The sequence below is a fragment of the Panulirus ornatus genome, chromosome 1 (genome assembly GCF_036320965.1).
Source record: "Panulirus ornatus isolate Po-2019 chromosome 1, ASM3632096v1, whole genome shotgun sequence".
Lineage (NCBI taxonomy): Eukaryota > Metazoa > Arthropoda > Malacostraca > Decapoda > Palinuridae > Panulirus > Panulirus ornatus.
In genome coordinates this window covers 8,971,552-8,994,692 of record NC_092224.1, presented here as the reverse complement: position 1 = coordinate 8,994,692, position 23,141 = coordinate 8,971,552, and the positions used below count along the sequence as shown (strand labels likewise).

General features: G+C 41.9%; 1 protein-coding gene across 1 annotated transcript in view; it reads left to right on the top strand.

Annotated features, from left to right (window-relative positions):
- The window catches only part of LOC139755260 (condensin complex subunit 1-like), a 549,693-nt gene that overhangs the window by 290,038 nt on the left and 236,514 nt on the right, over positions 1-23,141 (top strand). Inside the window, exon 18 of the mRNA XM_071673408.1 lies at positions 11,203-11,323. Within this exon, the coding sequence (XP_071529509.1) occupies positions 11,203-11,323 (121 nt within the window). The remainder of the gene's footprint in view (positions 1-11,202; positions 11,324-23,141) is intronic.

Here is a 23,141-nt window from a genome sequence, read left to right as displayed (position 1 = left end):
ATGGTTGTTTGATTTGTTTATGGATGGAGTTGTTAGGGAGGTGAATGCAAGAATTTTGGAGAGAGAGGCAAGTATGCAGTCTATTGTGGATGAGAGGGCTTGGGACGTGAGTCAGTTGTATGCTGATGATACAGCGCTGGTGACTGGTTCAGTTGAGAAACTGCAAAAGTTTGGTAAATTGTGTGAAAGAAGGAGGCTGAGAGTAAGTGTGAATAAGAGCAAGGTTATTAGGTTCAGTAGGGTTGAGGGACAAGTTGATTGGGAGGTAAATTTGAATGGAGAAAAAGTGCAGGAAGTAAAGTGTTTTAGATATCTGGGAATGGATTTAGCCATGGATGGAACCATGGAAGCAGAAGTGAGTCATGGGGTGGGGGAGGGGGCAAAGGTAGTGGGAAGCATTGAAGAATGTGTGGAAGGTGAGGACATTATCTCGGAGAGCAAAAATGGGTATGTTTGAAGGAATAGTGGTTCCAACAATGTTATATGGTTGGGAGGCATAGGCTATAGATAGGATTGTGCAGAAGAGTGGTGTTTGAAATGAAATGTTTGAGGGCAATATGTGTTGTGATGTGGTTTGATCGAGTAAGTAATGAAAGGGTAAGAGAGATGAGGTAATAAAAAGAGTGTGGTTGAGAGAGCAGAAGAGGGTGTATTGAAATGGTTTGGCCACATGGAGAGAATGAATGAAGAAAGATTGATAAAGAGGATATGAGGGATATGAGGTGGAGGGAACGAGAAGTGGGAGACCAAATTGTAGGTGGAAGGATGAAATGAAAAAGATTTTAAGTGATTGGGGCCTGAACATACAGGAGGGTGAAAGGCATGCAAGGATTAGAGTGAATTGGGATGATGTGGTATACCAGGATTGACGTGCTGTCAGTGGATTGAACCAGGGCATGTGAAGCGTCTGGGGTAAACCATGGAAAGTTTTGTGGGGCCTGGATGTGGAAAGGGGGCTGTGGTTTCGGTGCATTACACATGACAGCTAGAGACTGTGTGAACGAATGTGGCCTTTGTTGTCTTTTCCTGGCGTTACCTCATGTGTGTGTGGGGGGATGGGGGTGCTGTTTCATGTGTGGTTGGGTGGCAATGGGAATGGATGGGGCAGCAAGTATGAGTGTGAACGTGTGTGTATATGTATATTTATGTATATGTTGAAATGTATAGGTATGTATATGTCCGTGTGTGGGCATTTATTTATATACATGTGTATGTGGGTGGGTTAGGCCATTCTTTCGTTTGTTTCCTTGCACTACCTCGCATACGCGGGAGACAGCATATAAGTATAATAAATAGATAAATATATAACTTTTCTGATGTCATCTGAAATGCCACTGAGTATTTAAGTGTAAATTTAAAGATTATTAATGTATAAAACACCTTTTGTTCTCTTTCTCATATATGTTCACCATTTCCTGTGTGAGCAAGATAGCATCAAGAGCAGATGACACTCTTAGTGGGAAGAATTCTCATGTGACTCCTTGCTCTGTTTTTCTTTTGGAAAGTAATACAGGAAGGGAGGATTTCCAGCCACCTGCTCCTACCCCCTTAGTTACTCATTCTCTTCATATGTCCAAACCATTTCAGCACACTCTTTTCTGCTCTTTCAACCATACTCTTATATTTCCACACATCTCTCGTACCTTTTCATTACTTACTTGATCAAACCAACTCACACCACATAGTATTCTAAAACATTTCATTTCCAACACATCCCCCCCTCCTCAATACATCCCTGTCCATAGCCCATGCCTCGCAACCATATATATACGTTGGAAGTACTGTTCCTTCAAACATCCCATATTTGCTATCCGACATAACGTTCTCTCCTTCCACACATTCTTCATTGCTCCCAAAACTTTTGCCTCCTCCCTCACCGTAGATTCACTTCCGCTTCCATGGTCCCATTCATTGCTATGTCCACTCCCAGATATCTAAAACACCTCACATCCTCCAATTTTTCTGCATTCAAACTTTCATCCCAGTTAACTTGTCCCTCCTCCCTACTGAACCTAATAACCATGCTCTTATTCACATTTACTTTCTCAGCTTTCACACACTTTTCCAAACTCAGTCACCAACTTTTGCAGTTTCTCATTTGATTCAGCCACCAGAGCTGTATGAACGGTGAGCAGCAACTGACTCACTTCACTGGCCTTATCCCAACATACTGCATACTCACTCCTCTCTCCAAAATTCTAACACTTACCTCCCTAACCACCCCAGCCATGAACAAATAAAGATAACCATGGGGACATCACACACCCCCTGGAGCAGACCAACCTTCACTGGGAACTAATCACTCTCCTCTCATCCTACTCATACACATGCCTTACATCCTTTGTTAAAAATTTTTCACTGCTTGTAGCAACTGACCTCACACACCATAAACTCTTAAGACCTTTCACAAAGCATCTGTATCAAACCTATCATATGCCCTCTCCAGGTCCATAAATGCTTCATACAAATCCATATGTTTTTCTAAGTTATTCTCTCACACATTCTTTAAAGTAAACACCTGATCCACACATCCTCTACCACTTGTGAAACCACACTGCTCTTCCCCAATGTGATGCTGTGCACATGCCTTCACCCTCTCAATCAATATTGTCCCATATAATTTCCCAGAATACTCAACAAACTTATGCCTCTGTACTTTGAACACTCACCTTTATCCCCTTTGCCTTCGTACAATGGCACTAGGTACACATTCCACCAATCCTCAGGTACTTCACCATACAATGAATATCCTTACCAACCAGTCAACACAGTCACCCTCTTTCTTAAAGATTCAACAGCAATACCATCCAACCCTGCCGCCTTGCTGGATTTCATCTTCCCCAAAGCTTTCACTTCCCCTACTCTCTTAACCAAAACATTCTCCATGACCCTCTCACTTCGCACACCACCTTGACCAAAGCATCCTATATCTGCCACTCTGTCATCAGACACATTCAACAGACTATCAAAATACTCACCCCTTCTTCTCACATCATCACTACCTGTTATTACTTCCCCACTTGCCCCCTTCACTGATGTACTCATTTGATCTCTTGTCTTGCATACGTTATTTACCTCGATCCAAAACATCTTTTCATTCTCCCAAAAATTTGATGAAACTTTGTCAGCCCAAGTCTGATTTGCCCTCTTTTTCAACCCTTGCACCTTCCTTTTGATCACCTGCCACTTTCTTTTATATATCTCCCAGTCAAAATGCCTCTCTTTTCTCTTTGACTAACAACTTTACTTCATCCCACCTCCACCAGTCACTACCCTTTTTTATCTCCCCACCTCCCACCTTTCTCGTGCCACATGCATCTTTCGCACAAGCCGTCACTGCTTCCCTAAATACATCCCATTCTTCACCTGCTCCCCTCACTTCATTTGCTCTCACATTTTGCCCTTCTGCACTCAATCTCTCCTGGTACTTCCTCACACAAGTGTTCTTTTTCGTGCTCACTTACTCTCACCACTCTCTTCACCACAATATGCTCTCTTCTTTTTTGAAAACCTGTGCAATTCTTCACCTTCTCCTCTACAAGATAATGGCTAGACAACCCCCCAGCTGTCCTTCTCAGTGCATTACCATCCAAAAGTCTCTCTTACACACCTATCAATTAACACAATCCAATAATGCACTTTGGCCATTTTCCCTGCTCATATACATATACTTATGTATATCTCTCTTATCGAGGATGTAAGGCATATGTACATGTAGGAAGAGAGGAAAGTGATTGGTTCTCAGTGAATATTGGTTTGTGGCAGGGGTGTGTGATGTCTCCATGGTTGTTTAATTTGTTTATGGATGGGGTTGTTAGGGAGGTGATAGCAAGAGTTTTGGAAAGAAGGGCAAGTATGCAGTCTGTTGTGGATGAGAGAGCTTTGGAAGTGAGTCGGTTGTTGTTCGCTGATGATACAGCACTGGTGACTGATTCGTGAGAGAAACTGCAGAAGCTGGTGACTAAGTTTGGTAAAGTGTGTGAAAGAAGAAAGCTGAGAGTAAATGTGAATATGAGCAAGGTTATTAGGTACAGTAGGGTTGAGGGACAAGTCAATTGGGAGGTAAGTTTGAATGGAGAAAAACTGGATTAAGTGAAGTGTTTTCAATATCTGGGAGTGGATTTGGCAGCGGATGGAACCATGGAAGCAGAAGTGAAGCATAGGGTGGGGGAGGTGGCAAAAGTTTTGGGAGCGTTGAAGAATGTGTGGAAGTCGAGAACATTATCTCAGAAAGCAAAAATGGGTATGTTTGAAGGAATAGTGGTTCCAACAATGTTATATGGTTGCGAGGCATGGGCTATAGATAGAGTTGTGCAGAGGAGGGTGGATATGCTGGAAATGAGATGTTTAATGACAATATGTGGTGTGAGGTGGTTTGATCGAGTAAGTAATAATAGGGTAAGAGAGATGTGTGGTAATAAAAAGAGTGTGGTTGAGAGAGCAGAAGAGGGTGTTTTGAAATGGTTTGGTCACATGGAGAGAATGAGTGAGGAAAGATTGATCAAGAGGATATATGTGTCAAAGGTGGAGCGAACGAGGAGAAGTGGGAGACCAAATTGGAGGTGGAAAGATGGAGTGAAAAAGATTTTGAGTGATTGGGGCCTGAACATGCAGGAGGGAGAAAAGTGTGCAAGGAATAGAATGAATTGGAACGATGTGGTATACCGGGGTCGATGTGCTGTCAATGGATTGAACCAGAACCAGGGCATTTGAAGCGTCTGGGGTAAACCACGGAAAGTTCTGTGGGGCCTGGATGTGGAAAGGGAGCTGTGGTTTTGGTGCATTATTACATGACAGCTAGAGACTGAGTGTGAATGAATGTGGCCTTTGTTGTCTTTTCCTAGTGCTACCTCACACACATGTGGGGGAAGGGGTTGTTATTTCATGTGTGGTGGGGTGGTGATGGGAATGAATAAAGGCAGACAGTATGAATTATGTACATGTGTATATATGTATATATCTGTGTGTGTATGTATATATATACGTTGAGATGTATAGGTATGTATATTTGCATGTGTGGATGTGTATGTGGGTGGGTTGGGCCATTCTTTCATCTCTTTCCTTGCACTACCTCGCTAACGCGGGAGACAGTGACAAAGTAAAATAAATTAATAAATAATCTCTCTTTTTAACCAAGTATTCCCAATCACCAGTCTTTTTCTTTTTTCAGCACAAATCCATAAGCCCTTCACCATTTCCATTCACAACACTGAATGCCCCATATACACCAAATATGCCCTCAACTGCCACATTACCTTCACATTTAAATTACCCATCACTAATAGCTGGTCTGGTGCATGAAAGCTACTGACACACTCACTCAGTTGCTCCCAAAACACTTGGGCATGTGAAACATCTGGGGTAAACCATGGAAGGTTTTGTGGGGCCTGGATGTGGAAAGGGAGCTGTGGTTTTGGTGCATTATACATGACAGCTAGAGACTGAGTGTGAATGAATGTGGCCTTTGTTGTCACTACCTAGCGCTACCTCGCACGCATGCTTGGGGAAGGGATTGTCGTTTCGTGTGTGGTGGGGTGTCGATGGAAATGAATAGGGGCAGCAAGTACGAATTATGTGTGTATATATGTATATGTCTGTGTATGTATATATATATGTATACGTTGAAATGTATAAGTATGTATGTGTGTGTGTGGACGTGTATGTTTTTACATGTGTGTGTCGGTGGGTTGGGCCATTCTTTCGTCTGTTTCCTTGGGTTTTTCACTAACAGGGGAGACAGTGACAAAGTATGATAGATAGATAAATAGATTTTTTTTAATTTCATACTATTCGCCATTTCCTGCATTAGCAAGGTAGTGTTAAGAACAGAGGACTGACTGAGTCTTTCAGAGAATATCCTCACTTGGCCCTCTTCTCTGTTCCTTCTTTTGGAAAATCAAAAATGAGAGGGGAGGATTTCCAGCTAGCCACTCCCTTCCCTTTTAGTCGCCTTCTATGGCACACAGGAAATATGTGGGAAGTACTCTTTCTCCCCTATCCCCAAGGATAAAAAAGTGGGGTGACTGTATTGTTGACTGTTTGGTAAGGTTATTTAATGTATGTATGACTCATGGTGAGGTGCCTGAGGAATGGTGGAATGCTTGCATAGTACCATTGTACAAAGGCAAAGGGGATAAGAGTGAGTGCTCAAATTACAGAGGTATAAGTTTGTTGAGTATTCCTGGGAAACTACATAGGAGGGTATTGATTGAGATGGTGAAGGCATGTACAGAGCATCAGATCGGGGAAGAGCAGTGTGGTTTCAGAAGTGGTAAAGGATGCGTGAATCAGGTGTTTACTTTGAAGAATGTATGTGATAAATACTTAGAAAAGCAAATGGATTTGTATGTAGCATTTATGGATCAGGAGAAGACATATGATAGAGTTGATAAGAGATGCTCTGTGGAAGGTATTAAGAATATATGGTGTGGGAGGTAAGTTGTTAGAAGCAGCGAAAAGTTTTTATTGAGGATGTAAGGCATGTGTATGTGTAGGAAGAGAGGAAAGGCATTGGTTCTCAGTGAATGTTGGTTTGTGGCAGGGGTGCGTGATGTCTCCATGGTTGTTTAATTTGTTTATGGATGGGGTTGTTAGGGAGGTAAATGCAAGAGTTTTGGAAAGAGGGGCAAGTATGCAGTCTGTTGGGGATGAGAGAGCTTGGGAAGTGGGTCAATTGTTGTTCGCTGATGATACAGCGCTGGTGGCTGATTTGTATGAGAAACTGCAGAAGCTGGTGACTGAGTTTGGTAAAGTGTGTGAAAGAAGAAAGCTGAGAGTAAATGTGAATAAGAGCAAGGTTATTAGGTACAGTAGGGTTGAGGGACAAGTCAATTGGGAGGTAAGTTTGAATGGAGAAAAACTGGATTAAGTGAAGTGTTTTAGATATCTGGGAGTGGATCTGGCAGCAGATGGAACCATGGAAGCGGAAGTGAATCATAGGTTGGGGGAGGGGCGAAAGTTCTGGGAGCGTTGAAAAATGTGTTGAAGTCGAGAACATTATCTTAGAAAGCAAAAATGGGTATGTTTGAAGGAATAGTGGTTCCAACAATGTTATATGGTTGCAAGGCATTGTGCGGAGGAGGGTGAATGTGCTGGAAATGAGATGTTTGAGGACAATATGTGGTGTGAGGTGGTTTGATCGAGTAAGTAATGAAAGGGTAAGAGAGATGTGTTGTAATAAAAAGAGTATGGTTGAGAGAGCAGAAGAGGGTGTTTTGAAATGATTTGGTCCCATGGAGAGAACGAGTGAGGAAAGATTGACGAAGAGGATATATGTGTCAGAGGAGAAGGGAACGAGAAGTGGGAGACCAAATTGGAGGTGGAAAGATGGAGTGAAAAAGATTTTGAGTGATCGGGGCCTGAACATGCAGGAGGGTGAAAGGTGTGCAAGGAATAGAATGAATTGGAACGATGTGGTATACCGGAGTCAATGTGCTGTCAGTGGATTGAACCAGGGCATGTGAAGCGTCTAGGGTAAACCATGGAAAGTTCTGTAGGGCCTGGATGTTGAAAGGGAGCTGTGGTTTCAGTGCATTATACATGAGAGCTAGAGACTGAGTGTGAACAAATGTGGCCTTTACTGCCTTTTCCTAGTGCTACCTCGTGCACATGCGGGGGGAGGGGGTTGTCATTTCATGTGTGGCGGGGTGGCGACGGAAATGAATAAGGGCAGACTGTATGAATTATGTACATGTGTATATACGTATATGTGTGTGTGTGTGTTCACTCAAATTTTTTTTCACTCCATCCTTCCACCTCTAATTTGATCTCCTGCTTCTTCTTCCCACCACCTCTGACACATATATCTTCTTTGTTATTCTCTCCTAACTTATTTCCTCCATATGTTCAAACTATTTCAACACACCTTCTTCTGCTCTCTCAATCACGCTCATTTTATTTCCACATATCTCTCTTACCCTTCCATTACTTAATCAAACCACTTAACACCACATATTGTCCTCAAACATTTCATTTCCAACCCATCCACCCTTCTCTGTACAACCCTATGTATTAGCCCATGCCTCGCAACCATATAACATTGTTGGAAGTACTATTCCTTCAAACATACCCATTTTTGCTCTCTGAGATAACTTTCTTTTCTTCCACACATTCTTCATCGCTCCCAAAACCTTCGCTCCCTCCCCCACCCTGTGACTCATTTCAGCTTCCATGGTTCCATCCGCTACTAAATATACTCCCAGATATCTAAAACACTTCACTTCCTCCAATTTTTTCTCCATTTAAACTTATATCCCAATTAACTTGTCTCTCAACCCTATTGAACCTAATAACCTTGCTCTTATTCACATTTACTCTCAACATTCTCCTTTCACACACTTTACCAAACTCAGTCCAGCCTCTGCAGTTTCTCACATAAATCTGCCACTAAAGCTGTATCATTGGGAAACAACAACTGACTCACTTCCTAAGCCCTTTCATCCAAAACAGACTGTGTACTCGCCCTCTCTGCAAAACTCTTGCTTTTGCCTCCCTAACCACCCCATCCATAAACAAATTAAACAACCACGGGGACTGCACCCACCCCTGCTGCAGACAGACATTCACTGAGAACCAGTCACTCTCCTCTCTTCTTACTCGTACACATGCTTTACATCCTAAGTAAAAACTTTTCACTGCTTTTAGCAACGTACCTCCCACACCATATACTCTTAAAACCTTCCACAAAGTATCTCTATCAAACTCTTATCATATGCCTTCTCCAGATCCATAAATACTACATACAAATCAGTATTTTCTCACATACATTCTTCAAAGCAAACACCTGATCCATATATCTTCTATAAATTCAGAAGCCAAACTGAGCCATACTTATTTTGAATATCCTTACCAACCAATCAACAACACAGTCACCCCCTTTTTTAATAAATTCCACTGCAGTACCACCCAAACCCACTGCCTTCCCGGATTTCATCTTCCGCAAAGCTTTCACTACTTGTTCTCTCTTCACCAAATCATTCTCCCTGACCCTCTCACTTCCTACACCACTCCAACCAAAACACCATATATCTGCCACTCTGTCATCAGACACATTCAATAAACCTTCAAAATATTCACTCCATCTCCTTCTCACTCTTTCATTATCTGTTATCACTTCTCCACTTGCTCCCTTCACCGATGTTCCCATTTGTTCTCTTGTCTTATGGTCATTATTTACCTCCTTCCGAAACATCTTTTTATTTTCCCTAATATTCAGTGATACTCTCTCACCCCAACTCTCATTTTCCCTCTTTTTAAACTCTTACACCTTTCTCTTGACCTCTTGCCGCTTTCTTTTATACATCTTCCAGTCATTTGCACTACTTCTCAGCAAATATCGTTCAAATGCCTCTCTTTTCTCTTTCACTAACAGTCGTACTTCTTCATCCTACCACTCGCTACCATTTCTAATCTGCCCACCTCCCACCTCTTTCATACCACATGCATCTCATGTGAAAGCCATCACTGCTTCCCTAAGTACAACCTTTTCCTCCCCCACTCCCCTCACATCATTTGCTCTCACCTTTTGCCATTCTATACTCAGTCTCTCCTGATACTTCCTCATGCAAGTCTCCTTTCTAAGCTTACTTACTCTCACCACTCTCTTCTAAACAACTTTCTTTCACCTTCCTTGCCTTCATCCATTCCTGTCGCTTCCCTGATAGACAGGAAATAGCATCGCTACCCCTCCGCTTCAGTGAGGTAGTGCCAGGAAAACAAACAAAAAAGGCTACATTTGTTCACACTCATTCTAAAGCTGTCACCAAAACCACAGCTCCCCATCCACATCCAGGATCCTCAGACCCTTCCATGGTTTACCCCAGACGCTTCACATGCCTTGATTCAGTTCATTGACAGTACATTGACCCCTGTATACCTCTTCATTCTAATTCTGTATGTTTAGGCCCCATTCCCTCAAAATCATTTTCACATTGTCCTTCCACCTCCAATTTGGTCTCCCGCTTCTTGTTCCCTCCACTTGTGGCCCATATATCCTCTTCGTCAATCTTTCCTCACTTATTCTCTCCATATGTCCAGACCATTTCAACACACCCCCTTCTGCTCTGTCAACCACACTTTCTGTTTCCACACATCTCTCTTACCCTTTCGTTACTTATTTGACTGTGGCCGAACTCGTTGTGAAGTGATCTCTTCTTTGATTGAACAATAATATTCTTTGGTTTTGCTAAGCTTCTTAGTGGTAATAATTGTTTGATGTATTATTACATTTGCAGGAAATCACATGAATCATAATTGTAAAGTGAACAAGATTAATCATTATTTTTTATATTTTTTTTTATTATACTTTGTCGCTGTCTCCCGCGTTTGTGAGGTAGCGCAAGGAAACAGACGAAAGAAATGGCCCAACCCCCCCCATACACATGTATATACATACGTCCACACACGCAAATATACATACCTACTCAGCTTTCCATGGTTTACCCCAGACGCTTCACATGCCTTGATTCAATCCACTGACAGCACGTCAACCCCGGTATACCACATTGCTCCAATTCACTCTATTCCTTGCCCTCCTTTCACCCTCCTGCATGTTCAGGCCCCTGATCACACAAAATCTTTTTCACTCCATCTTTCCACCTCCAATTTGGTCTCCCTCTTCTCCTTGTTCCCTCCACCTCCGACACATATATCATATATATATCATATATATATCATATATAAACAAAAACAAGTCTCTGTATGAGGCTTGTTCCTATGCTGTTACAGTAACTGATTGTGGCTGCACTCTCTTTAAAGTGATCTCTCCTTATGTTCTACAATTATTCCCTTGATTATTGCTTAGTTTCTTATTATTAGTATTTGTTTTGTATTTTTTTTTACATTTTCCTGGAAATAACATAAAAAAAGTATACATATTTGTAAACATGCTTATGGATACTAGTCATTAAGTATATTGGTCAACTGTGGAGTACCCAAATGACCACAGCACTGAACAAGAGAGTAGCAATTTTCCAAATCATTGAAAGTTTGCCAAACTAGGTCAAATTCTAATCTTTTTTCTTTCAAAACTAGGTGAGTTTCCAAACAACAGAATACTACATTAAAGACATTTTAATGTATTATTGTAAATATGCATCATTTTATGTTATAAAAATCTTAGATTTTTCAATAAACAGATATATATCCTTAATGTGAATCTGTTTACCCAAGAACCTGTGTTACAGACCTACCTTTCCTTTCCAGGTTGGATCGTGACCATGAGATTTTTAAGAAGCTAAGCAAAATTCTTGTCAAAGGTTTGACAGTTCTTGAAGACCGTCAGTATTCTCCTATGGCTATAGAGGCTGTATCAACTATCTATGCAGTAAGGCCTCTCTTATGTTCCTATTCAGTGTGTGACTTGTGTAACCTTTTGAAATTCATTAATTTCTTTTCAGCTATCATTAGTTTCACTAATTTCTGTGATTTGACATAAAGTGTATGTTACTAAGTGTATATATGCACGTTCTAAAGCTCATAACAAGCAAGCTTTTCAGGCAGAGATAATAGATTTAAAGATATGTGAAGTGTATAACATTTTAAATATGTGCATGGTTTTTATATTTACTATATGAATAAGATATAGGCATAAGATTCAAAATCAACTGAACAGATTGATACAAATGAGATATTTGTAAATATATGTTGAAGAGGATTGGTGGAATGCTTGCATAGTGCCATTACACAAAGGCAAAGGGGATAAAAGTGAGTGCTCAAATTACAGAGGTATAAGTTTGTTGAGTATTCCTGGTAAGTTATATGGGAGGGTATTGATAAGAGGGTGAAGGCATGTGCAGAGCATCAGATTGGGGAAGAGCAGTGTGGTTTCAGAAGTGGTAGAGGATGTGTGGATCAGGAGTTTGCTTTGAAGAATGATTTTTTTTTAATACTTTGTCGCTGTCTTCTTTGTTAGCAAGCTAGCACAAGGAAGCAGACGAAAGAATGGCCCAACCCACCCACATACACATGTATATACATACACGTCCACACACGCACATATACATACCTATACATCTCAATGTATACATATATATACACACACAGACATATACATATATACACATATACATAATTCATATTGTCTGCCCTTATTCATTCCCATCGCCACCCCGCCACACGTAAAATGAAAACCCCGTACCCCCGCATATGCGCAAGGTAGTGCTAGGAAAAGACAACAAAGGCCACATTAGTTCACACTCAGTCTCTAGCTGTCATGGATAATGCACCGAAACCACAGCTCCCTTTCACCATCCAGGGCCCACAAAACTTTCCATGGTTTACCCCAGATGCTTCACATGCCCTGTTTCAATCCATTGACAGCCCGTCGACCCCAGTATAACACATCGTTCCAATTCACTCTATTCCTTGCATGCTTTTCACCCTCCTGCATGTTCAGGCCCTGATAACTCAAAATCTTTTTCACTCCATCTTTCCACCTCCAATTTAGTCTCCCACTTCTCGTTCCCTCCACTTCTGACACACATATCCTCTTTGTCAATCTTTCCTCACTCATTCTCTCCATGTGACCAAACCATTTCAAAACACCCTCTTCTGCTCTCTCAACCACACTCTTTTTATTACCACACATCTCTCGTACCCTTTCATTACTTACTCGATCAAACCACCTCATACCACATATTGTCCTCAAACATCTCATTTCCAGCACATCCACCTTCCTCCACACAACTCTATCTATAGCCCATGCCTCACAACCATATAACATTGTTGGAACCACTATTCCTTGAAGGAAACATACCCATTTTTGCTTTCCAATATAACGTTCACGACTTCCACACATTTTTCAGTGCTCCCAGAACTTTTGCCCCCTCCCCCACCCTATGATTCACTTTCACTTCCATGGTTCCATCCGCTGCCAAATCCACTCCCAGATATCTAAAACACTTCACTTCCTCCAGTTTTTCTCCATTCAAGCTTACCTCCCGGTTGACTTGTCCCTCAACCGTACTGTACCTAATAACCTTGCTCTTATTCACATTTACTCTCAGCTTTCTTCTTTCACACACTTTACCAAACTCAGTCACCAGCTTCTGCAGTTTCTCACCCGAATCAGCCACCAGCGCTGTATCATCAGCGAACAACAACTGATTCACTTCCCAAGCTCTCTCATCCACAACAGACTGCATACTTGTCCCTCTTTCCAAAACTCTTGCATTCACCTCCCTAACAACCCCATCCATAAACAAATTAAACAACCATGGACACATCACGCACCCCTGCCGCAAACCAACATTCACTGAGAACCAATCACTTTCCTCTCTTCCTACACACACACATGCCTTACATCCTCGATAAAAACTTTTCACTGCTTCTAACAACTTACCTCCCTCACCATATATTCTTAATACCTTCCACAGAGCATCTCTATCAACTCTATCATATGCCTTATCCAGATCCATAAATGCTACATACAAATCCATTTGCTTTTCTAAGTATTTCTCACATACATTTTTTAAAGCAAACACCTTATCCACACATCCTCTACCACTTCTGAAACCACACTGCTCTTCCCCAATCTGATGCTTTGTACATGCCTTCACCCTCTCAATCAATACCCTCCCATATAATTTCCCAGGAATACTCAACAAACTTATACCTCTGTAATTTGAGCACTCACTCTTATCCCCTTTGCCTTTGTACAATGGCACTATGCACACATTCCGCCAGTCCTCAGGCACCTCACCATGAGTCATACATACATTAAATAACCTTACCAACCAGTCAACAATACAGTCACCCCCTTTTTTAATAGAGTCCACTGCAATACCATCCAAACCCACTGTCTTGCTGGCTTTCATCTTCCGCAAAGCTTTTACTACCTCTTCTCTGTTTACCAAATCATTCTCCCTAACCCTCTTACTTTGCATACCTCCTCGACCAAAACAACCTATATCTGCCACTCTATCATCAAACACATTCAACAAACCTTCAAAATACTCACTCCATCTTCTCACATCACCACTACCTCCCCATTAGCCCCATTCACTGATGTTCCCATTTGTTCCCTTGTCTTACGCACTCTATTTATCTCCTTCCAAAACATCTTTTTTTTTTTTTTTCGCTGTCTCCCGCGTTTGCGAGGTAGCGCAAGGAAACAGACGAAAGAAATGGCCCAACCCACCCCCAAACACATGTATATACATACTTCCACACACGCAAATATACATACCTACACAGCTTTCCATGGTTTACCCCAGACGCTTCACATGCCCTGATTCAATCCACTGACAGCACGTCAACCCCGGTATACCACATCGATCCAATTCACTCTATTCTCCCTAAAATTTAATGATACTCTCTCACCCCAACTCTCATTTGCCCTCTTTTTCACCTCTTGCACCTTTCCCTTGACCTCTTTCCTCTTTCTTTTATACGTCTCCCAGTCATTTGTATTATTTCCCTGCAAAAATCATCCAAATGCCTCTCTCTTCTCTTTCACTAATAATCTTACTTCTTCATCACACCACTCACTACCCTTTCTAATCTGCCCACCTCCCATGCTTCTCTTGTCAGAAGCATCTTTTGCGCAAGCCATCACTGCTTCTCTAAATACATCCCATTCCTCCCCCATTCCCCGTACGTCCTTTGGTCTCACCTTTTTCCTTTCTGTACTCAGTCTCTCCTGGTACTTCCTCTCACAAGTCTTCTTCCCAAGCTCACTTACTCTCACCACTCTCTTCACCCCAACATTCTATCTTTTTTTCTGAAAACCTCAACAAATCTTCTCCTTTGCCTCCACAAGATAATGATCAGACATCCCTCCAGTTGCACCTCTCAGCGCATTAACATCCAAGAGTCCCTCTTTCACATGCCTATCAATTAACACATAATCCAATAACGCTCTCTGGCCATCTCTCCTACTTACATACGTATACTTATGTATATCTCTCTTTTTAAACTAGGTATTCCCAATCACCAATTCTTTTTCAGCACATAAATCTACAAGCTCTTCACCATTTCCATTAACAACACTGAACACCCCATGTACACCAATTATTCCCTCAACTGCCACATTCCTTACCTTTGCATCCAAATCACCCATCACTATAACCCGGTCCCATGCATCAAAACTACTAACACACTCACTCAGCTGCTCCCAAAACACTTGCCTCTCATGATCTTTCTTCTCATGCCCAGGTGCATATGCACCAATAATCACCCATCTCTCTCCATCAACTTTCAGTTTTACTTATATCAATCAAGAGTTTACTTTCTTACACTCTATCACATATTCCCACCACTCCTGTTTCAGGAGTAGTGCTACTCCTTCCCTTGCTGTTGTCCTCTCACTAACCCCTGACTTTACCCCCTACACATTCCCAAACCACTTTTCCCCTTTACCCTTGAGCTTCATTTCACTCAGAGCCAAAACATCCAGGTTCCTTTCCTCAAACATACTACCTATCTCTCTTTTTTTCTCATCTTGGTTACATCCACACACGTTTAGACACCCCAATCTGAGCCTTTGAGGAGGATGAGCACTCCCCATGTGACTCCTTTTTCTGTTTCCCCGTTTAGAAAGTTAAGATACAAGGATGGGAGGTTTCCTAGCCCCCCGCTCCTGTCCCCTTTAGTCGCCTTCTACGACATGTGAGGAGTGCGTGGGAAGCATTCTTTGTCCCCTATCCTCAGGGATAAGAATGTATGTGAGAAATACTTAGAAAAGCAAATGGATTTGTATGCAGCATTTATGGATCTGGGGAAGGCATATGATAGAGTTGATAGAGATGCTCTGTGGAAGGTATTAAGAATATATGGTGTGGGAGGCAAGTTGTTTGTTAGAAGCAGTGAAAAGTTTTTATCGAGGATGTAAGGCATGTGTACGTGTACGAAGAGAGGAAAGTGATTGGTTCTCAGTGAATGTTGGTTTGCGGCAGGGGTACATGATGTGATGTCTCCATGGTTGTTTAATTTGTTTATAGATGGGGTGGATAGGGGAGAAAGAATACTACCCACGTATTCCCTGCGTGTCGTAGAAGGTGACTAAAAGGGAAGGGAGCGGGGGGCTGGAAATCCTCCCCCCTCAATTTTTTTTTTTTTTTTTTTTTTTTCCCCCAAAAGAAGGAACAGAGAAAGGGGCCAGGTGAGGATATTCCCTAAAAGGCCCAGTCCTCTGTTCTTAACGCTACCTCGCTAATGCAGGAAATGGCGAATAGTATGAAAGAAAGAAAGAAGATGGGGTTGTTAGGGAGGTGAATGCAAGAGTTTTGGAAAGAGGGGCAAGTATGCAGTCTGTTGTGGATGAGAGAGCTTGGGAAGTGAGTCAGTTGTCGTTTGCTGATGATACAGTGCTGGTGGCTGATTTGGGTGAGAAACTACAGAAGCTGGTGACTGAGTTTGGTAAAATGTGTGAAAGAAGAAAGCTGAAATGGTAAGAGAGGTGTGTGGTAATAAAAAGAGTGTGGTTGAGAGAGCAGAAGAGGGTGTTTTGAAATGGTTTAGTCTCATGGAGAGAATAAGTGAGGAAAGATTGACAAAGAGGATATATGTGTCAGAGATGGAGGGAACGAGGAGAAATGGGAGACCAAATTGGAGGTGGAAAGATGGAGTAAAAAAGATTTTGAGTGATCGGAGCCTGAACATGCAGGAGGGTGAAAGGCGTGCAAGGAATAGAGTGAATTGGAATGATGTGGTATACCGGGGTCGATGTGTTGTCATTGGATTTAACCAGGGCATGTGAAGCGTCTGGGGTATACCATGGAAAGTTCTGTGGGGCCTGGATGTGAAAAGGGAGCTGTGATTTCGGTGCGTTATACATGACAGCTGGAGACTGAGTGTGAGCGAATGTGGCCTTTTTTGTGCACATGCGGGAGGAGGGGGTTGTTATTTCATGTGTGGTGGGGTGGCGGTGGGAATGAATAAGGTCAGACAGTATGAATTATGTACATGTGTATATATATGTATGTGGGTATATATATGTATACGTTGAGATATATAGGTACATATATGTGCGTGTGTGGACGTGTATGTATATACATGTGTTTTGTGGGTGGGTTGGGCCATTCTTTTGTCTGTTTCCTTGTGCTACCTCACTAACGCGGGAGACAGCGACAAAGTATGATAAATATGAATGTTGAAGAGCACAATGAGATCCCATATAGCAACGCTTTATATAGTGTTATTTTGCACTAATAACACTTGACAAGTAGGGTACAAGATTGTATAGGGATATCTGCTGTCACTACAAACCCGTATGATTATTTTTCTGGTAAGTTTTTATTAGATGTTTTCTAGATTAACATGTAATTCTGTGGTTAATATGTTTTGGTTTAGTCATCATTAACACTGTATCCATCATTATAGCAGCTAATGCATCTTCCTCTCACAGACCCTAACTTAAGCTTAATGAAGGTAGCATATATGGTGTATTTGTTGGAGAGTAGTGCCTTCCAGTATATGTAAATTAGCTCTTATGAAATGTTCAAACCACCTCACTCATTTTCTCCATATACTCAAACCATTTCAACATATCCTCTTCTGCACTCTCAACCACACTTTTTATTACCACACATCTCTCTTACCCTTATACTATTTACTCGATCAAATCACCTCACACCACATATTGTCCTCAAACATTTTATTTCCATTATGTAAACTCTCCTCTGTATTGTCCATGCCACACAACCATATAATGTTGGAACTATTGTTCCTTCAAACATACCCATTTTTGCTCTTCAAGATAATGTCCCTTCTTTCCACACATTCTTCCTTGCTCCCAGAATCTCCCCCCCCCCCCCCCCCCTCCACCCTATGACTCACTTCTGCTTCCATGGTTCTATTTTTTACCAAGTTCACTCCCAGATATCCAAAACACTTCACTGCCTCCAATTCTTCTCCATTCAAACTTACATCCCAAATAACTTGTCCCTCAGCCCTGCTGAACATAATAACCTTGCTTTTGTTCCTATTTACTCCCAACTTTCTCCTTTCACACACTTTTCCAAATTCAGTCACCATCTTCTGCAGTTTCTCGCTTAAATCAGACACCAATGCTGTAACATTGGCGAACAACAGCTGACTCACTTGTCAGTCCCTTTCATCCACAACAGACTGCATACTCGTCCCTCTCTAAAAGACTCTCGCATTTACGTCCCTAACCACCCATCCATGAACAAATTAAACAACCGTGGAGACATCACACACCCTTGCCACAGACCGACCTTCTCTAGGAATCAGTCACTTTCCTCTCTTCCTGCATATACACATGCCTTACACTTTTGATGAAGACTTCTCACTGATTCTAACAGCTTTTCTCCCTCACGATATATTCTTAAGACCTTCCACAAAGCATCTCTATCAATCCTATCATATGCCTTCTCCATAAATACTACATACAAATCCATCTGCTTTTTTAAGTATTTCTCACATACATTCTTCAAAGGAAGCACCTGATCCACACATCCTCTACCACTTCTGAAACCACACTGCTCTTCTCCAGTCTGATGCTCTGTACATGCCTTCATCCTCTCAATCAATACCCTCCCATACAATTTTCCAGGAGTACATAACAAACTTATGCTTCTTTAGTTTGAACACTCACCTTTATACCCTTTGCCTTTGTACAGTGGCACTATGCATGCATTCTGCCAATCCTCAGGCACTTCACCATGATCTATACATACATTGAATATTATTACCAACCAATTAACAACACAGTCACCCCCTTTCTTAATGAATTCAACTGCAGTACCATCCAATCCCACTGCCTTGCCGGATTTCATTTTCCGCCAGACTTTCACCACCACTTGTCTCTTCACCAAACCACTCTTCCTGTCTCTTTTACTTCGCACACCACCCCAACCAAAACACCCTACATCTGCCACTCTGTCTTCAAACACATTCATCAATCCTTTAATATACTCACTCCATCTCTACCTTTAATCACTTCTCCCCTTGCCCCTTCACCAATGTTCCATTTTGTTCTCTTGGCTTACACACTTATTTTCCTCCTTCCAAAACATCTTTTTATTTTCCCTAAAGTTTAATGATACTCTCTCACTCCAACGCTCATTTGCCTTCTTTTTCAACCCTTGCACCTTCCTCTTGACCTTGTGCCACTTTTTCTTATACATATCCCAGTCATTTGCACTCCTTCCTTGTAAGTATCGTCCAAACGCCTCTCTTTGCTGTTTCACTAACAACTTTACTTCATCATCCCACCACGCACTACCCTTTCTCATGCCAAATGCATCTTTTGCACATGCCATCACTGCTTCCATAAGTACATTTCATTCCTCATCCACTCCCTCACTTCATTTGCTCTCACCTTTTGCTGTTCTACATTCAGTCTCTCCTAGTATTTCTTCACAGAAGTCTCCTTTCCAAGCTCACTTACTCTCACCGCTCTCTTCTCGCCGACATTCTATCTTCTTTTTTGGAAACCTCTGCAAATCTTCACCTTTGCCCCCACAAGACAGTGATCACACACATCCCACCAGCTGCCCCTCTCAGCACATTTACATCCAAAAGTCTCTCTTTTACACACCTATCAGTTAATACGTAATCTAACAATGTCCTTTGACCATCTCTCCTACTCGCATACATTTACTTCTGTATTTATTTATTTTGCTTTGTCGCTGTCTCCCGCGTTAGCGAGGTAGTGCAAGGAAACAGACGAAAGAATGGCCCAACCCGCCCACCTACACATGTATATACATACATGTCCACACACGCACAATATACATACCTATACATCTCAGTGTACACATATATATACACACAGACATATACATATATACACATGTACATAATTCATACTGTCTCCCCTTATTTGTTCCCATCGCCACCCCGCCACACATGGAATAACAACCCCCTCCCCCCTCATGTGTGCGAGGTAGCGCTAGGAAAAACACCAAAGGCCCCATTCGTTCACACTCAGTCTCTAGCTGTCATGTAATAATGCACCGAAACCACGGCTCCCTTTCCACATCCAGGCCCCACACACTTTGCATGGTTTACCCCAGACGCTTCACATGCCCTGGTTCAATCCATTGACAGCACGTCGACCCCGGTATACCACATCGTTCCAATTCACTCTATTCCTTGCATGCCTTTCACCCTCCTGCCTGTTTAGGCCCCGATCACTCAAAATCTTTTTCACTCCATCTTTCCACCTCCAATTTGGTCTCCCACTTCTCCTCGTTCCCTCCACCTCTGACACATATATCCTCTTGGTCAATCTTTCCTCACTCATTCTCTCCATGTGACCAAACCATTTCAAAACACCCTCTTCTGCTCTCTCAACCACACTCTTTTTATTTCCACACATCTCTCTCACCCTTACATTACTTACTCGATCAAACCACCTCACACCACATATTGTCCTCAAACATCTCATTTCCAGCACATCCACCCTCCTGCGCACAACTCTATCCATAGCCCACGCCTCGCAACCATACAACATTGTTGGAACCACTATACCTTCAAACGTACCCATTTTTGCTTTCCGAGATAATGTTCTCGACTTCCAAACATTCTTCAAGGCTCCCAGAATTTTCGCCCCCTCCCCCACCCTATGATTCACTTCCGCTTCCATGGTTCCATCTGCTGCCAGATCCACTCCCAGATATCTAAAACACTTCACTTCCTCCAGCTTTTCTCCATTCAAACTTACCTCCCAATTGACTTGACCCTCAACCCTACTATACCTAATAACCTTGCTCTTATTCACATTTACTAACTTTCTTCTTTCACACACTTTACCAAACTCAGTCACCAGCTTCTGCAGTTTCTCACATGAATCAGCCACCAGCGCTGTATCATCAGCGAACAACAACTGACTCACTTCCCAAGCTCTCTCATCCACAACAGACTGCATACTTGCCCCTCTTTTCAAAACTCTTGCATTCACCTCCCTAACAACCCCATCCATAAACAAATTAAACAACTATGGAGACATCACACACCCCTGCCGCAAACCTACATTCACTGAGAACCAATCACTTCCCTCTCTTCCTACACGTACACATGCCTTACATCCTCGATAAAAACTTTTCACTGCTTCTAGCAACTTGCCTCCCACACCATATATTCGTAAAACCTTCCACAGAGCATCTCTATCAACTCTATCATATGCCTTCTCCAGATCCATGAATGCTACATACAAATCCATTTGTTTTTCTAAGTATTTCTCGCATACATTCTTCAAAGCAAACACCTGATCCACACATCCTCTACCACTTCTGAAACCACACTGCTCTTCCCCAATCTGATGCTCTGTACATGCCTTCACCCTCTCAATCAATACCCTCCCATATAATTTACCAGGAATACTCAACAAACTTATACCTCTGTAATTTGAGCACTCACTCTTATCCCCTTTGCCTTTGTACGATGGCACTATGCAAGCATTACGCCAATCCTCAGGCACCTCACCATGAATCATACATACATTGAATAACCTTACCAACCAGTCAACAATACAGTCACCCCCCTTTTTTAATAAATTCCACTGCAATACCATCCAAACCTGCTGCTTTGCCGGCTTTCATCTTCCGTAAAGCTTTTACTACCTCTTCTCTATTTACCAAATCATTTTCCCTAACCCTCTCACTTTGCACACCACCTCGACCAAGACACCCCACATCTGCCACTCTATCATCAAACACATTCAACAAACCTTCAAAATACTCACTCCATCTCCTTCTCACATCACCACTACTTGTGTATATCTCTTTTTTTGGCTGTTATGAGTGTGGTTGAGAGAGCAGAAGAGGGTGTGTTGAAATGGTTTGGACACATGGAGAGAATGAGTGAGGAAAGGTTAACAAAGAGGATATATGTGTCAGAGGTGGAGGGAACTAGGAGAAGCGGGAGACCAAATTGGAGGTGGAAGGATGGAGTGAAAAGAGCGATCGGGGCCTGAAGGGCCTGAACATACAGGAGGTGAAAGGCATGCAAGGAATAGAGTGAACTGGAACGATGTGGTATACCAGGGTCGATGTGCTGTCATTGGATTCAACCAGGGCATGTGAGGCGTCTGGGGTAAACCATGGAAAGGTCTGTGGGGCCTGGATATGGAAAGGGAGCTGTGGTTTCGATGCATTACACATGACAGCTAGAGAATGAGTGTGAATGAATGTGGTCTTTTTTTTGTCTTTTCCTGGTGCTGCCTCGCTGGAGGGGGTGGGGGGGATTCTATTTCATGTGTGGTGGGGTAGCAATGGGAATAGATGAAGGCAGCGTGTATGAAGACGTACATGTGTATATATGTATGTGTCTGTGTATGTATATGTATGGGCGTTTCTGTATATACATATGTATGTGGGTGGGTTGGGCCATTCTTTGTCTGTTTCCTTGCGCTACCTCACTAACCTGGGAGACGGCAATTAAGTATAGTAAATAGAATAGAATAAATGAAATTTTATTAATAAATCACATTAATAATGAAAAGATTTTTATGCAAGATACAACAATAATCAGTGATCAGATTTTCTTTATAGATAACATGAACGATAAAGCATGCACCTTTTGGAACGTTTTGCTGAAACACCTACAAACTATCTTATTGTTATAGTGCAAGTAAAGGATGATATATATTTCTGAAAAGATTTTTCTCATTGTCTTATGAATATCACTAAAATTGTAAAGTTAAAGCATTTTTTTCAAACATTGAAAATTAATTTTGAGGATTGGAAAGGAAATCTTAGTTGAAAGTTAAGGGTTTGAGTATTGAATTGCATATGGTATGTAGATTTCTTTAATTTTATTTCAAACCTTTGATTTACCCCACCTATCAGACCATTGAAATATCATCAGACAAATGTTTTAGTGGCATTTAAGTGTGAACTTCTAAAAACAATCATTCATTTCCTTTACTTTTGCACTTGTTTGCAGTTTTCTGCACTAGTATGTATGCACCAGCAACTATTGGAGAAAAGGCCTCATTTGCTATCATCCATTGTTTAGCTGTCTTGTGAAGTGCACATAAACTACAACCCCCTATTGACAACCAAATGCTGCAGATCTTTCCATGATTTCTTCCAGATGCCTTATATACCCTAGTTCAGTCCATTGATAGTACATTGCCCCATGTATGCCACTTTGCTCCAGTTCACTCGATACCTTGCATGCCTGAATGTTGAATCCCCAAATCACTCAAAAATGTAATCCATCATTTCATCTCC